This window comes from Ursus maritimus, unplaced genomic scaffold, assembly GCF_017311325.1.
Source record: "Ursus maritimus isolate PB19 unplaced genomic scaffold, ASM1731132v1 scaffold_17, whole genome shotgun sequence".
Lineage (NCBI taxonomy): Eukaryota > Metazoa > Chordata > Mammalia > Carnivora > Ursidae > Ursus > Ursus maritimus.
In genome coordinates, this window is record NW_024424119.1 from 33,545,844 (window position 1) to 33,562,737 (window position 16,894).

Consider the following 16,894-nt stretch of genomic DNA (forward strand, 5'->3'; position numbering starts at 1 on the left):
AAAGTCTTAAAAACAGCAAGTGGCAAGGTGATTAGATGTACCTGCCAACTACTCCCACAGAGTGGCAACTCTGGGCCCACTTTTCCGCCATGTCTGAAGATGGACACCGTACCTTGGCCAGCTTCAAGTGCTTCTTCACTTGCTTGATGGCATTATTAACTTCTTGACTTGAAGGAAGTGAATGAGAATTACTGGCACCCAGGGAAAACCCTCCATACCTAAAAGAACAGCCTGACATTAAAATACAGTGTGGTACACAGTATCATTCAGCAGCAGACATCACATGAATGTGTGCATGCTTTGTGGAGGTGAAATCACTTATTCAAAGCAGAACCAAAGATGGACTTGGAGAAACCTGTATCTTGGCCTCCTCTGATGACTTCTAGCAATCTCTTAACTCTTATGGTTACTGCCCAAGGGGGAAGGACCTGCACGTGATTACACACAGAGTGAGATGTCTGGACACTGAAGAAAGAATGGTCCTTCATCTCAAAGATGCTCCTCCTTCCACCTGGTGGCCCCGGTCTGTGCCTGCACATGGGTGTCTGGGTGTCAAGGCAGGCAGATGGGGAGTTAGAGGAGGGCAGTGACCAGAGTAGCCTAGGGAGGGCTTAGAGACAGGCCATGGCTCTTTCCTAGCATGAAGGCACTTTAGGGGTCCTAGTCTGCATCTGCTCTGTGCAGAGTTCTGTGGGTGCTGGCCCTTGGGAAAAAGGCAAAGAGGGAAGGTGGCAGCAGAGACAGAGCTAATTTTTGAGGCAGCCACATAAGGCATCTCATTTTCTAGGCTTCAAGGGTTGTTTGTTCCTTTCTTCCCTGGTGCCACCTGTTCCTTCAAAACCGATAGAGATAAAGGAGTTCAAATACTGTGAAAATAGATAGCTTTGATGCCTCTTATTTCATCCAAGACCTACTTGGTCTCATTCTAAAGGCCTGGCAAATTGTCCTGGAGTTCCCAGGACCCCTTGGGAATCTGATTTGGTGGGGGTGGGGGGAATACAAATAGAGTAAGGTGTTTCCCTCACAACACTGTGCTTCCCTGTTAAACCCCTAGAGACCTCCAAGAACCTGCTGAGGCTCCTCGAGGGGATCAGAATGCGACACACTTCAAAGGCCTCTGAAGTGGCAGCTGAGCACTGAGCAGAAACACCAGGGGCAAAACAATCCCCACACCCCAACTTCCTGGGATCCAAGATACCAGGATCAAAGTCATCCTTCTGAACTACAGGAGTCCAGACAAAATACAAGCAAGCACAGAAAGAGATGAACTTACCTAAACTCATTCACCCAGATCTTGTTCTTTAAACTGCAGAAGCCAAAGAAAAAGAAACCAAAAATCAGTTCAAAGAAATATTGATCCTATTTCTGATGATACAAAAGAAGTTACTCTCTACCCGAGGAGACAAGCCAGGACAGAAAGAAGAATCCTATGATCAGGCCGGGGGGGTGGGGAGGGTGATACCCATAGAAGGACACCTCAGTGACTATGTCTTTCCTTCTCCCCATCTTAAAACCTTGTTATTTATATGAAAATCATGCTTTGGATTAAACCACGTCAAAAACCACCTTATAGACAAAGATGTGACTGAACTAAAACTTTTTTATTACTCTTTTTAAGTAGGCTCCATGCCCAACATGAGGCTCGAACTCATGACTATGAAATTAAGAGTCACATGCTCTACGAACTGAGCCAGCCAGGTGTCCCAAAACTTACTGAATTCAAGGTCATATGTCAACTACAGAGAACATGGAGTTTCTTCGAAACTCAACAGTAATTACCATTCAAATATACCCTTGTCATTTAAAGTCACTGAGAACACCTAACAGAGAAGCCCAACGAACCAAAAGGAAGCCAGAACAAACATCTCCTGGGCATCAAGTAAGTATTCAACACTGTGCCTCAATAGCCCTGGAAACATCGGGGCTGTTCCAAGGCTCCACAGCCACATCAGGCCACCAAGCTGACCCAGGGCTCACTACATAATGCCACATATCATCCATATTATCACACATTCCATAATGAGAGGCACTTTATATATATCAATGATATTCAATCTTCACAACAAAATACTAAGAGCAGCGGTACTAACCTATTCTACAAACGAAGGCTTTTTAAAGGATAACTGGTTGCTCCTGGTAAAGCAGATAGTAATTAGAATTCAAATTTGAATCCAGATTTATTTTTTTAGTGACATATAATTGACCCAGAACATGGTGTAAATTGAAGGTGTGTAACAGTTTGATTAGACGTATTTAGACAGTATAATATGATTACTATGGTACCTCCATCATGTCCTAAAATCATCATCTTTTGTGTGTGTGTGTGGTAAGCGTATTTAAGATTTAGTTTCTTCACAACTTTGAGTATATGATACAGTATTGTTAGCTATAATCACAATACTGTACATATGATCTCCAGGATTTTTCTAATGCACTGCCCTGTGATTATACCAGGCAGCCTTAACCTTGATGCCGACAATTGAAAGTTCATAATACTCATCTTTTCTAGATTGGGAGAATATCCTAAACTTCCAAAAGCCAACATCAGGCCACAATTAGATAGTTTTCCCCATCACTCAGTCTGCTATTTTTAGACCTTTAATTCCCCTAGTCAAGACTGAAAAAAAGCAAGGGCCAAGTTCAGTAAATAATGACCTTTTGGCTATGATCTGCACATAGGTCTTCACCAGATAATCTGAAATGTTTCTTCCGGTCAGGTTCTGAAGGATGTCTGCAGTGTTCTGTTTTCTCTGTCATCACAGAAAAAATAAGCGTTAAGTGTCTTTATGGACCACAATTGACACAGAAAAAAAAAAAAAAACTACAGTGACACGTGTCCCTCAAACATGGACCACAGTGTGACCAGACCCTGAACAAAGGACTCAGGCACTGCCATCAGCCAAACACAGAGGCCTGACTTATGCCAACCAAGGATGTCCCCAAGGAAATTATTCTGAACTACTGAACAATAGACAGTGGGATATGAGTCTTCATAGTCACAAAGGTTTTTAGGGAGCAGTACCACTGACCATGCCCAGTGACTTCTTTTCTTCATTGGAGTTATACTGATGAATAGATTCACTGTTATTTTAAGGAGAAGTAACCAGGACTTCGTTAAGTTCTCGCACCCATTTACAGTTGCTGGTCCTCACCCTGCAACCAGATGCTGATGAAGCAACAGAGGGAGATCACAAGCAAGCCTCTTCCTGAAACTGTTCTCAGAAAAAAGGCTCAGAACTGCTCCCCAGACTCACAGTCTCACAAACTGTCAGAGTTTTAAGACCCACAGAGGTTTTATGGGCAATTCAGAGGTGAGGAAAGAGGCCCAAGAACTGAGTGGCCTGTCTGAGGTCACCAGCTCATCTGTGGCAGAAGCAGGGATGAAGCCGGGCCTGTCACAGTATGTTCTGTCACATTAACTCAGTGGGAGAAGCCAGACTGGGTCTTCCACAGCCCACGGATCCTCAGTGTTGTGATCTGGTTTTAACTCAAAAAGTAAGTAACATAGGCTGACTTTTCAAAATAGAGAAACAACCTTAAGATATAGAAACTTGTGGACCAGCGTCTTCCCTTCAAAATGCTTTTTTTCACATGCTTTTCCCTATGATGAGAATGAAGATCAAGACTGAAAGACAACCCCCTGACATGACAGGTCAGCCATTCCTTCTTCCCAAGCAGCAGCTCCCAGCCTACCCTGCACTGCCATCTGCTCAGTCACACGGAGAGTGACTCACTTGTGGAGGAGGCAGCCCCCCTGCCCCTAGGGGACACACGGGCAGCATCTTCTTGATTTTGTCACTGCTACACTGGCAGGTGGGTGAGGGGTTCTCCATTGTCCAGTTTCCTTTTTGGAAGAGGTCCGTGATGGTCTGGGGAACTGGGGCGGTGGTCCACTCCTCCTCCCCCACTGAGCAGGGCATGTCTCTGCAAAGGGAGGACATCAAAGGTAGCATCACCCGAGAGGACCTGGCCTTTCCTGGTGCCTCAGGAGCACACGCCAACCAATAACCACCGCAAACACACAACCACCCCCTCACCATTTGTTTGATCTCCCCAGACCACGTGAGTGAAACTCACTTTACAGTTAAGGATGAAAGAACACAAAGAGGCCCTAAATGCTCAGATACCAAACTCCAGTCAATCCAGTCTGCCGGCATTTGCTTTCTTGTTCCCGTGTTCACTCAGTGAATATTCACTGAGCATCTACTAGGTGCCAGACACTGTTCTGCATATTTGAGAGTCTGGGGTGAACAAGACAAAGTCCCTGCCTTCATGGAGCTTGCGTTCTTGTAGAGGAATGTGGCAGTAAGCAAACGTCACTCAGCCAAAAATAGAGCAAAATAAGAGGACAGTGAATCGGGAGAAGAGGGACTACTGCCTTCTCCCAAGGCATAAGAGCCTAGAAAGGAGTCAGGAAAAGATTTGGGGAGAAACAACACTACAAGCAAAGGTGATAGAAAGTGCAGGTACAAAGCCCCCCCCAAAAAAGGCTCTCCATGTTTGAGTAACAGCAGGAAGGCAGCGTGGCTGGAACGGGATGAGGTAGGTGGGAGAGTGATGGGAGATGAGTGGTGGAGGGAGGGAGGTGCCCGATGACACGGGCCTGGGAAGGAGTCTCTGTGTGATGCTCAGTGTGCCCAGAGTCTGGTGCAGAATGGCAAGATTCCCTTTATGTTCTAAAATGAGCTCGGAATTGGGGTTTGGAGGGGATGGGGTGAGAGTGCTCAGTACATGAAGAGCTTGGTTGTCTGCAAGCATCACGAGGCCTTGATGTCTGACCTGAGCGCTGAATCACTGTGGACCATCAACACGACGCTCACCCTCTTGGGTCTTATCTTCTCCACCAGTAAAATAAAAGTTCAAAATGACATGTGGAAATAGTCATTTCTAGCAACCCTTCCAGTTTCAAGATTCTACAAAGCAGAGCCACACTCTTTATGTTGTTCTTGCACGTACTAAAAATATCAAAGGATCACATTTGTGGACTGCTCTCTCGTTCTCTCTAAAGCACCATGACTTGATGGAAAAGTCAAAGTAAGACATGGGGTTCACACTCTAAAACCTTCACAAGATGACTGGCTGAGACAAAGCTCAATGCCACAGTCAACATCCCAGTCAAACCTCCCTCAGTGCTACTCCTTTTGGTAAAACCTAGAGTGTGAATTCAGGAACAGTTGCCAGAGTGCGGCCCCTCCGTCACCCCGCCCCTCACACGCACACGCAGCAGTGCTCTGCCCCAGCGCTGTGAATCCTCGCACAGCAGGGGCCGGACCTCTTTTGTCTCTGGAGGCTAACCCAGAGCCCAGACCAGCTCCTTCCGTGCTGGCACTTATCTGAGTCCACACTGCTCAGCGGGCGTATAACGAACCCACCTCATCTAATTCTTCTACCTCACCTACGAAACATGCAGATTTGTCAAAAGTCTTGTGACTCCAGAGAGGATGTCTCTGTGTCCTTTTCCATCACGGTCATCTTGTTCTTTAGGAACGAACACTGGCTGCTAGGGCTTACCACCCATGAAGCAGTAAGTACCAGCAAATGTTCAGTAAATATCCAATAGTAAGAGCTGGCAAGGACATGGTAGCATTCCGTCTAGAAATCTGCTCTGAAACCTTGCACACCCAGGTACCAGGCACACTGGTCTGTCACTTGCAAACTCAGTAACTTCCCTTTAAAACCTGGAATTCAAGTTAGTCCTTCTCCAATCCTCCTATACCTTCCCACACTCTCCATAATTCCTCCATGTCTGTGCTATAACTGAGCCAGAACCTCATTCTGCCTGAGCCTGGAACCTTTGACCTGCCTGGGCCATGGTTCGGGTAGCTTGGAAACTCACCTCTCTTCACGGTCTTTATGCACAAAGACCTCCGCACACACCTCCCCCCATACCCACTTAGAGACACATGGGTACTTCACTGCGTTTATCCATACACTGCCTACTTCCTTAAAAAAGGATTTTGAAGAAAAATACAAAAATATGCAACTCCAAAAGAAGAAAATGTCCATTTTTACACACAATAATACAGAACATCTTTCAGGTTGGTAAAGTGAAGAAGCTGATAAGCCAAACTGCAAATGATATATAATGGCAGCCTATCTCTGCGTCTAGGTACAGGAGCTGGTAGAAAGGAAGAAAGGGAAAGCAACTGATCCGTGCAAAGTGCTATTTGAATTAAATATTAACCTCTAAAGCAGTAAATAAACGTCTGTAGTGATTTTACACTGCAGGATGTTAGAATACTCTCCTGGTCGGCTCAGTTTGTTTCTAGATGGTCTGGTTAGATTACTGTATCAGCTTTTAAAGATAAAAATGTTTCGAAGGACAAATGATACTAGTCACAATGTGGCATCTATCACAGCTGATAAAGGTAATATAGCAGACATCACGCCAGGTGACAAGCATAAGACAACCCAGCTGTCGAGGGTCTCATAGCTCAAGGGACACTTACGGGATTGGATTTCCTTCCATACATCGGGTCCCGAAGCCAGGGTGTCTGGTGAGGGCATTCAAGAGTTCCTGGGTGCCCAAGTCCTCAGGAGCATCATTACTGTGGGTACACGAGAGGCAGCCAGCTCAGCAATTCATTTAAACCAGGAACTGGGAGGTGGAATTGTTCCTCGAAACTTTGGTAGGCACTTCCTGTGTGCCAAGTGCTCGTAACAGAAAAGAATGAAACACAAAACCTACCCAAAAGATGCTGATGCTGACTGCTTACTTGGGATCAAGGTAAGGGACAGCCCTCTGAGCTTGTGTAAGTTGTAATGAATGGAAAGTTGTGCATATGGGTGTGTGCACACGTATAAATGCACATGCACACTGATACATGTATTTTTAATGTGAAGAATTTCATTAAGGATCAGTTTTTCAAAAATACTTTCACAGTTATCCATGAACCTGAACCAAACAGGAAAAAAACATGGGGCTAAGAGAAGGAAGAACAAATTTGCATATTTATGTATATTTTGTTTTCGTTGTTTGTTTTAAGGCTTCCCTTTTACATTAGTCAGATGCTTCCCCATCTAACGGTGTAGAAAAAGCCCAAGATGAAGAAAACTCTGTGGAAGGAAGTAGGGAAATTCCTTTGTCCTTTTGTTTGAAGCACTGGATTGTTAGAGTAGCTGGCATTCGTGTCTGAAGAACAAACACTCGTTAATATCTGCAACGCAATGATACCATGAAATGTACTGTGCAGACAAGAAGCTGGAGGTGTAAAGCTGGGACCGTGTGCAGAAGCCCTGGGATGAACCGGCAGAATTAAAACATAGCTGTGAGAAGCCCAAATCCTACAGCTTCCTCACAGGTGTTTTGCAAGGGCAGATTATTTACATAAAACACAGATGACGGCAGGGTAAAAAGAAAGGAGTTCAAGAGCGGGAACAGAGGACGGGTCTATTATTGGAGGTTCAATTTCTTGCTGTTCTTTGCATACGATATGAGTTTGTGTTGCGGCTTTAGAATAGCTGATAAAATCCATTCCACTGTGTGATTCTTGAGTCCACCTCCCCTTGGCCCTCAGCAGCGTCAACACCCTCCATCTGCGTGAGCTCTCTTCTCTCCCGGGGCACGGAAAGCAAACACGTACCTGACAAACGTGTACTGTTCATTGTACATCCAGGGCTGAAGTTCCAGGCTGGGGTACTTGCCAAAGGGGGGCACGATCAAGCTGAACACCAGGGCAATGCAAACAAACACAGCTGGCAGGATGATCTATAACCAGGGGACAAAGGGGGAAAGGAAATGGCAAAACAAGGGCAAATGTCACAACAAGGAGACTGGGACAAGCCCCTAAGAGTCCAGTCAGCCTCCCAGACCGGCCAGCATGCAAGTGAGCACCGCAGGACCCACAGCAAATCTCCACCAAGGCATTCACGGCAGGTGGGAAGCAGCAGATCCTGCCACCGAAACCTCTTCCCTGCAGGCCATTTCTGGAGCCTGGCAGCACAAGGCCAGGGCTGTGGCCACCTCGCAGAGGCACGAAGCTCAAAACTTTACAGAGTAAATGGTGGTCACATGTGAGAGTGACTCACAACACTGGGTCCTGGCCTCTTCCCTCTGAAGACCTGAGAAAGACCACGATGGGCCATGAGCCCAGCTCAGCTCAAAGAAAGGCCGAGAGAACGAGCCATGCACCAGGGTCCAGAAGACCCGAAGCCTGGTTTAGTCTCTACTACAAGTGTATCCATGTGAAGTCACTCCCGCTGCAGCCTCAGTATTCTCACTTGTAATCTACAGGCCAAGACTAAATGACCCAGTCAGATCCCACGCTCTGAAAGGGAACAGCAGCTGCTGTCACCATGGATTGACCTCAAAAAGCATCATTACCTAAATCCTTCTTTATGAGAAAATACTATATGACCATTATCTCATTGCATTATCGTTACAACCCTATCACCAATCAACAAACAAGGTAACTGAGCTCAGAGAGACTAAGTAACTTGCCCAAGGTCACAGAGCCAGTAAGTGGCAGAACCGGAAGTCAGACCCAGGTCTGCATGCTCCAAACTCATACTCTCTGCATTACCCACATAGTCTTCAGGGAAGAATCTCTGCAGACGCTTTCTCTATGCTTCTCGATTTTAAACAGTGGGATAATTTTATTCCTTCTGACCAAGCGACTTAGCATGTAAACACTGACTGACATGCAGGCAACAGTGTGATGAGTCCTCTCTGTTTGTCCATTTTTTTTTTCTGACCCCTCTGGCTACCTTTCCATCAACTTGCAGTTAAACATCAATTTAGAGAAAAGTCATGTTTCCAAGAAGGTTACATATCAAGTGCATCTCAGGTTATGAAAACTAAATTTGCCCAGCCAATTTTTCTAAACTCTGTCCTTTTTGTGCACACACACACGCACACACACACACAAACACACACAGCACTACTTAATGCCAGGCCCCATTCTAAGCACTTACTCGCTTTAATCCTCATAACAACCCTACGTCATAGGCACATTATCTTCATTCTAAAGATGACGACATGGAGGCACAGAGAAGTAACTTGCTCGCAGATGCGTGAGCGACAAGAAGCAGGACTGGGATTGAAATACAGGAAGTCCGGCTCCAGCATCCACCTCATAACCATGACCCTCTCCTGCTTTCACTGGTCAGGGAGCCTGCAGCCCACCCATGAAGCCAGAGTCACTGCCTGGAGCAGCACTGTCACCTGAGCAAAGAATCCCTTCCGACTCCGTCTGGCAATCAGCAGCCTCTTCCACAGAAGGGCCACAAACTGCTGCTGTGTGAGCTTCCAGCCCTTCACCTGGTAGGAGCCTTTGCCATCCATCCCGCTGAGCAGGTCTGTTTCTCTGGATTCTGCAAGAAGCCGACACTGAAGGTCACCTACTATCTAGGCAGTTTTGACATCACCACGTTCCTCCCTCCAGCATCCTCAGCAATCATCTTGGAGGTTTGTGTTTGAGAGTCAAATCTCTTAGAAGTCAAGGGCTTTCATGACAAATCGATGTCCCAGGAAAAGTTAGGGCCCCAGACTTCCAACAGTAGAGCTTTCTGCCTTCCGGTTCTTGTGTGAGGAGTGCAGAAAATGAAGGTGCCTTGAGACTACTGAAGAGAAGTGTTCACACACAACGGCTGTACATCAAGTCATTTCGATGGACCAAGTCATCCTCAATTTCTTATAGAACATTCTATGAGACAGGCCATGCATTTAGGCTGACAGAGTTGAGAACAGATGATGTTGATTTGTCTACCATCTACTATTTTGGTAAAAGGTGGACACATTCTAATGATCTAAGTACTGACAAGGTCTGAAACCAGGGAAAATATGAGGGCCACACACTCATAGGAGCAGGACTAGAAGAGCCAGAAAGGTTTCTGTACCTCACAATTGGATAAAAATCCTTGTCTTAAACTAATGATTCCTAACTGAGGCGCTTTCAAATCTTACCAATATTTGCTTGACTCCTGGCCTCCCCTTCTCCATCCCAGTCAAACACACAGGGACACACTCATCCAGAATATCTAAGTCGAAGGAACAATTAGCTCTAAAAGCTGACTTAATTCAAAATCATTCATCCATTCAAAAAATATTTATTTAACAATTAAACCCCTTATCTAGGCAAGAAACTGGGTCTCCACAGAAAAAATAAATGGATTTAGAGGACTGAGGAGCCAACCTTTTATATGTGTCTCAAGTGAAAGATCTCAACTAAATGAAGAAAGTGACGAGGATGGGCTCCTTCAGGTTTGATGGTTTGCCCAGTGCTGGAAAAGGGAATGTGGTTTTCATCTTCCCACTTCCCTTTGGACCCTGTAGGCATCTATCATTCCATGCTCAAGGACGTTAAAGGGAAACATGGGAGTACACAAGACAAGAAATTCACTTTCAGACAATGGAACACAGATCTTTCCCAAACAGACCTGGGTCTACATCAGAATCATTAGGATCAATGACATCATCTTCAGTGAATGGGCGAAGACAGCTCTGCTTGTCCCCGAAGGCCCGTCTGTTTCGTCTTGCTGGCAAGGTGCCATCTGAAGGCAAAAGGAAGGAAGTCTGCATTTTATTTGTAACAAAACAAGCCTTCCTCATCTGTCACAACTGTATACACTAAAAGTAAGAATGGGATAAACCGAGTCAAAGGGAAAGGGACAACAGTGGTGAGCTAAGATGGCCTAGAGAAGGCACTTCCCAAGAACGTACAGCTCCCCCAGAGGCTTACCTGAGGTCTCAGCATCCACCCCACTCTCTTCAGCCACTTTGAGAAATATCTGAAAAACAGGAGTGAGAACAGTGTAAGCCCCATGTGATAAGAGCAACCATCACCGCCATGATTATTACATTATTGAGTGGCTTGTTAGCCCCTAAAGACAAAAAGTAAAAGCTTTATTTATTAATAATACTTTGCCAGTCATTTGGGAGTGAAGGCACTTTTAACCAGAGAACATTTCCTCAGTAGTGAGAACTATCAATCCAGACAATCATTTTCAAATTAAAGGTATGACATAGGAACACTACAAAAGAAATGGGTTCTGGGGGCACCTGGGTGGCTCAGCCGTTAAGCGTCTGCCTTGTGCCCAGGTCATGATCCCAGGGTCCTGGGATTGAGTCCCATATCGGGCTCACTGCTCAGTGGGGAGCCTGCTTCTCCCTCTGCCTGCCGCTCTGTCTACTTGTGATCTCTCTCTCTTTCTCTCTCTCAAAAATAAATAAATATTTTTTAAAAAGGAAGAAAAAAAGAAAGAAATGTGTTCTGAAACTACAGGGAACATGTTAGGTGTCTGTCTTCTTCCAGGTCGATGGCCCCCAAATCTTTAGGTAGGCTAGCACCATGATAAGGTATCCAAGACAGAATGATCAAAAGATGATGGGTTCCCCACTACTAGAAATATTATGTCGCGGATTCAAACATGGTAAGAGAATGTGAACTTGCCAATGATTTCTTTTTTTCTTTAAGATTTTATTTATTTGACAGAGAGAGAGACAGCCAGTGAGTGAGTGAACACAAGAAGGGGGAGTGGGAGAGGAAGAGGCAGGCTCCCAGCAGAGCAGGGAGCCCGATGCGGGACTCCATCCCAGGACCCTGGGATCATGACCTGAGCTGAAGGCAGACGCTTAACGACTGAACCACCCAGGCACCCCTCGCCAAGATTTCTAAACTCTGAACTACAGACCACGGCCTGGAAAACATTTAATAAAAGCACAGACATTAAGGTCTTACCTCCAGAAATTCTGATGCAAAGACCCTGGTGCTGAGGATTGCAATTTTTATTGTCAATAACATCCCCAGATGACTTCTCTGCCTGGTAGAGCTTGGGGACCACTGGGCCAGACAACTTCTGCATCCTTCCCAGCCCTCCAGGTCTATGATGCTGTGCTCTCTAAAGGCAGGTGCTGCTACATAGTAAAGAGAGCATGGGCCTTGTAGCCCAAACTGTCGATGCTGGATCCTAGCTTAGCATCCCTGAGTGCCCACCTTCTCATCTTATTATGGAGACTATATCAAGTTACAAAGTTGTTTTTTTTTTTTTAAAGATTGTATTTGTTTAAAGAGAGTGTGCATGAGTAGGGGACAGGGGAGGGAGAGAGAGAATTCCAAGCAGACTCTGCACTGAGCATGAAGCCTGTCACAGGCCTCAATCTCATGACCCTGAGATCATGACCTGAGCCAAAATCAAGAGTTGGACGCTTAACCAACTGCGCCACCCAGGAGCCCCTACAATAATCAAAACAAACAAATAAAAAAGAGCAAAAAACCCCACACACCCAGTTTAGCACCAGGCACATGCAGATTTTCCGTAAACGTTGGCTATTTCCTATGTGTGGCCATGACACAGCCAGGTCAGGGAACAATCCTAATAGAGCTCTCTTGCTATCTCCCACCACAACTTTAAAGGGTTAACTGTGGCCAATAATACCCCAATATCAATGACCTAAGGACTCAGATGACCAGCTCCATGGTAATCCTATTGCCCTGGGGGAAAAGCAGCTGTCGGGCTTTGGGACTGTGGGACCTACTATACCCTGACAGTCAGTCACTGAACTTACTTCTTCCAGGGTCGTCTCTGAGATGCCGTAACTAGAGATGCCCAGGTCTGAGAGCCGGTCATCAATCTCATGGAAGAGTTCCACAAAGGCCCCCTCTTTGGCAGCTTCGTAGGGCAGCACGTATGTCAGTTCATGCCCAATGTCTTCCACTAGCCTGGCCTCAGCCACGTGCTTCCTGATGAGGTTGGAGATGGCAGAGACATCTGTAGGGACCAAAGCACAAAGACAGCTCAGCCGGCTCAGAGGCCCCCCATCAAGGGCCAGCCATGCCTTGGCTTCTCCCTTTGCCTACTCCTCAGAAGCCAGCTGCCCACACCTGATACCTGCCCCCAATACTGAAGTCATTCCACATGTTCATCTCTGGCCTGAGAGTTCCTGGGGGCAAGGATTAGGTCTTATTCACCTGTTTATCACCAAAGCCAGGAACACTGTAGGTTCTCAGTACATTGTGGGTGGGGTGGGTGAGAGGAAGGAAGGAGAGAAGGGCAGATGCGTGGGTGAAAGGAAGGCAGACTTTCAGAGGTTGAAAGCCTTGTCTATTGCCTTAACTCTATGATTCTTCAATGGAAAACCTGAGTAAAGGAAAATTAAATGATTCCTCACCCTTCCCTAACTTTCTAAAGGAGGCTCCTTCTATTTACGTCAATAAAGGGCTAATCGAACAGTTTGTGGAAGGAGACATCTCTCTGGAAAAAGCCAGTTGTTAGGACTAGGCGCAGATGAACACAGTAAAGGCTTCTGCTCCATAGGTGTTACTGGTGACACTTGTGTGCTATATATAGCTCCCAAGGAGGACCCAGCAGGCTGCTCTCCATCTCCTGGGCTCTCACTCTCCTTAGCTCCTGAGACCCAATCCCTCCCCCAAGGCTTGGCCCTCAGCTCCTCATCCCTGGTCTCCAGTGTCTGGCCAGATCCATTCCCCAGGAGATCCCCACCCCCATCACGTCAGCCTCTCAGGGGCACTGCCCTGCCAGCTCCCACACCGAGCCGCAGGCTCCCCAGCAAGCGTTAAGCCAATCTGCCACCAAGCTGCACCCTCTCCCAGCCCCCCAGCCCCAGCCCAGCAGCAAACCTTGAGTCAGCGCCACCAGCCTCTGCACCTCTCCTCCTCTGCCTCCACTCTGCCCAGCTGGGGGAAGCTCAGGCACCACCTGAATAAGAAACCCCAGAGTCCTTACCGATGGTCAGCGTGTCACTTTCATGGTCGCTGCCCAGGCCAGCATCAGAACTGCTCTGAGAAACACTGTCCTCCTGATGGCAAAGAAGGAGGTGAGAATGGGTCAGGGACCAAGCAAGTACAGCCACCAGCACCTTCGCCAGGGAGGGCTTCCATGAGGCTCTATCATGTGGCTCCTCCTGGGAGGCAACCAACTGGGCGGCTGGGGCTTCTGAAGCCACTGACACGGGTGTGCCGTGTGGACGGGAGGTCAGGAAGCACAGCCATGAACGGAACCGGGGCCCATCGATGAATGCTGTCACCAGGCATTTGCTGACCCTCCTAGGCATGGGATTTGCCTGCCTAGTTGTCTGGCTCAGTGCTTCTCGAGCCTTGATTTATGCTGAGCCACCAGGGGACCTTGTTAAAATGCAGATTCTCATTTAGTGAGTCTGAGCTGGGCCCCCGTTTCTGCATTTCTAACAAGCTCCCAAGTAATCCCAGTGCTGCTGGTCCTCAGACCACACTCTGAGTAACCAGGCACTGGTTAAAAGGTAAATAAGCAGATAGCAGTTGAAGGCTGGGATGTAAATGTTTTAGGTGCCACTGGTTTCAGCACACAGATGAATCTCAGGCACGTACTGTGAACAGAGGAAAAATTACCTGGTTATCAGGCTCTGGTCCCACCTCTGTTATTCACCTGCTCGGTGACCTACAAGCCTCATTTCCCTGATCTGGGATAATAATCACAATATCTCCCTCCCACTGTTGCTGGGCGCTTTGAGGTGATAGGAGTTAAGGGGGGAAAAAGTTTATAAATGATAACAATGTTACAAAAATTTAACTATTACCGTCATTTTCTTTTACGCCCAGAATCTGCTAGAGTTGAGTTTCCGGCGTGAAATTAGTGTTCAGTAAACATTTGCTGTTTTGTAGTTTAAAAGCTGAAGTCAATGAAATTTACAGAGAATGAGCAGGAATGGCAGAGCATTCTGCAGCGAGGGCTCTTCACCCCGGCAAGTCTGTTTTCTTCTCTATAATAAAGTCCTCCAAGGACCTTCTCTATCACTCTCGGTGCCTCCATAGGAAGAAGGAAGTGGGATTCCACCACACTCTCACAACAGGAGCAGATGTGTCCTGAGCCTTCCACATGGGAAGTATGATGTGACTCCAAAGGGACCGCAGTGCAGGGAGATGGTGACCCCCATGTGGCAGAGTGGGGTGGACGTGGACAGGCCACTCCCAGCCAACAAGTCCTGACTCCCTGGGCCCAGCACCAGCCCAGCACCGAAAATACAACTCACCTTTTTCAGGTACGACACAGTGCTACTGCTATTTCTACAGGAACTGAGGGAGGATTCCACATCCTTCTTGACCAGGGTCAGGTAGTAGCCTGTTCCCAGCTGGTTCTTCAGAAACAGGGAGGAGCCCACACAGCACAGCTTCCCATGGGAAATGATGGCAATCCTGTCCCCCAGGATGTCCGCTTCATCCATGTGGTGCGTGGACAGAATAATGGTGCGGCCTGCCAGGTACAAACACAAGGACATGGGACAAGTGAGCCCTATTGGTTCTCATTGATTGAAGCAGCTGCAACTACAGATATATCAGCAGGGGTCACCGAGGCAGAAGAATCTGGAAGCCTGTGTGGCAAAGCCATCCTCACAGAAATCGGAACAGGAACGTTCATTTGGAAATTTGCTACATGCCAGGCAGGGTGCTACGTGGTCTGCGTGCATTCTCATTTAACTTATCTTCTATGAGGCAGGCACTACTGTTATTATAGGTAAACAAATGCAGACAAGTTAAATGACTTTTCCAAGGTCTCAGGGCCAGCTGGAACTGGCTCCAAAGTCCATGCTCCTCATTTGCTCATCCACTCTTTCAACAAGCATATATAGTGTACTATGATGGGGACAGAGATGACCAGACACAGCCTCTGTTCTCAGCCATCGGTCTAGAGGGGAACACAGTTGTAAGAGACATGTCCAAGATCTATGCTGGAGGTAGCTCTGGGGACCATGCCCTTTATCCCCATTTCTCTTCTGGCCAGCCCCCAGATAATGAAGGGCATACACGCTAAGTGTCTTGTAAACCAGGTCTTCCTTCCACATCCGTACTATGGGGGAACACAGAGCTTTAAGAAAAGAAGTCCCACATTGTCCTTGAGAAGCAATTCTGTTGCTCTGTCACCAACAGCCATGAGCCACGGCCACAGCCGTACTTCTCAAGAGCCTCTCCATTCCTGCCTCCCTCAGAATAAATGCACATCAGCTACCTTGTCGATATTTCANCAGGAGCTCCCATATTCCCCTGCGGGAGTAAGGGTCCACACCGGCAGTAGGCTCGTCCAGAATGACAACCTTGGATCCCCCAACAAAGGCCAAAGCCACAGACAGCTTTCTCTTCATTCCACCTATGAGAGAGAGAGACACACACACATTTCAGGACCAGCCCCAGACAGCAAAGGCGGAGGTGTTGAGAGACGAATGGAGGCACCCACCTGGGGACAAGCCAGGGACACACTTCTGACCTACCCACCCACCCCCACAGTGGGACACTGGGGCAGCTATTGCTTCACCCGTGTGTGTGTGTGTGTGTGTGTGTTGGTGGGGGGGGGGTGGTGCTGGAGGAGGAGGGGGCACTCACCTGACAGCTGACTTGTTTTGCTTTTCAGTTTGCTGGGTGGCAAACCCACATCCAAGGCCATCTGCTCCATCTCTGCTTTCACGTGCTTCTCCGAGAGCCCCTTCAGACGTGCATAGAACCAGATGTGTTCTTCCACAGTCAGCCTGGGGACAGAAGGGCAGGTCAGCTCTGCACCACACGGGCTGCATCAGAACACAGTGCTTCCTGATCCACAACAGAAGAAAATAGGCACATTTCCACTGCCTCCCTCCCTGACCTTTTCTAACTTTATCAACTTCTGAAAAATAATAGGAAGAATCAAGACAGAAGCACCGTAAGCAACCACCAGAGCTGCTGAAGAAGCCAAGGCTGAAATGTGCCCAGTCCCTTCCAGCCTGTTCCCAGCGGGCCTGGCCACCATACATCAGGCAGTTGCAACTTTCAGCCTCCGGTCTTCAACGGGCCCACCCCACAGCCCCATCGACCAAGAAGCTGGCTGGGCATTCACCTGCAGCAGCCCCCTCCAGGAACTCAGACTGTGCGAGAAGGGAGGTCCCTGTGGAGGACATGAGCCTGAGCTGCTCGCTTTAGGTAAGAGGAAATGG

At 47.5% G+C, this 16,894-nt stretch overlaps 1 protein-coding gene across 1 annotated transcript in view; it reads right to left on the reverse strand.

Annotated features, from left to right (window-relative positions):
• ABCA1 (ATP binding cassette subfamily A member 1) overlaps positions 1–16,894 on the reverse strand; it is a 125,736-nt gene that overhangs the window by 19,905 nt on the left and 88,937 nt on the right. The window contains exons 21-34 of the mRNA XM_040631674.1: positions 16,311–16,453; positions 15,940–16,077; positions 14,966–15,186; positions 13,684–13,756; positions 12,506–12,708; positions 10,680–10,728; positions 10,378–10,491; positions 9,164–9,312; positions 7,584–7,708; positions 6,450–6,548; positions 3,735–3,924; positions 2,656–2,750; positions 1,274–1,306; positions 113–218 (exon numbers count right to left, since the gene is read on the reverse strand). Coding sequence (XP_040487608.1) covers positions 113–218; positions 1,274–1,306; positions 2,656–2,750; positions 3,735–3,924; positions 6,450–6,548; positions 7,584–7,708; positions 9,164–9,312; positions 10,378–10,491; positions 10,680–10,728; positions 12,506–12,708; positions 13,684–13,756; positions 14,966–15,186; positions 15,940–16,077; positions 16,311–16,453 — 1,738 coding nt within the window. The remainder of the gene's footprint in view (positions 1–112; positions 219–1,273; positions 1,307–2,655; positions 2,751–3,734; positions 3,925–6,449; positions 6,549–7,583; positions 7,709–9,163; positions 9,313–10,377; positions 10,492–10,679; positions 10,729–12,505; positions 12,709–13,683; positions 13,757–14,965; positions 15,187–15,939; positions 16,078–16,310; positions 16,454–16,894) is intronic.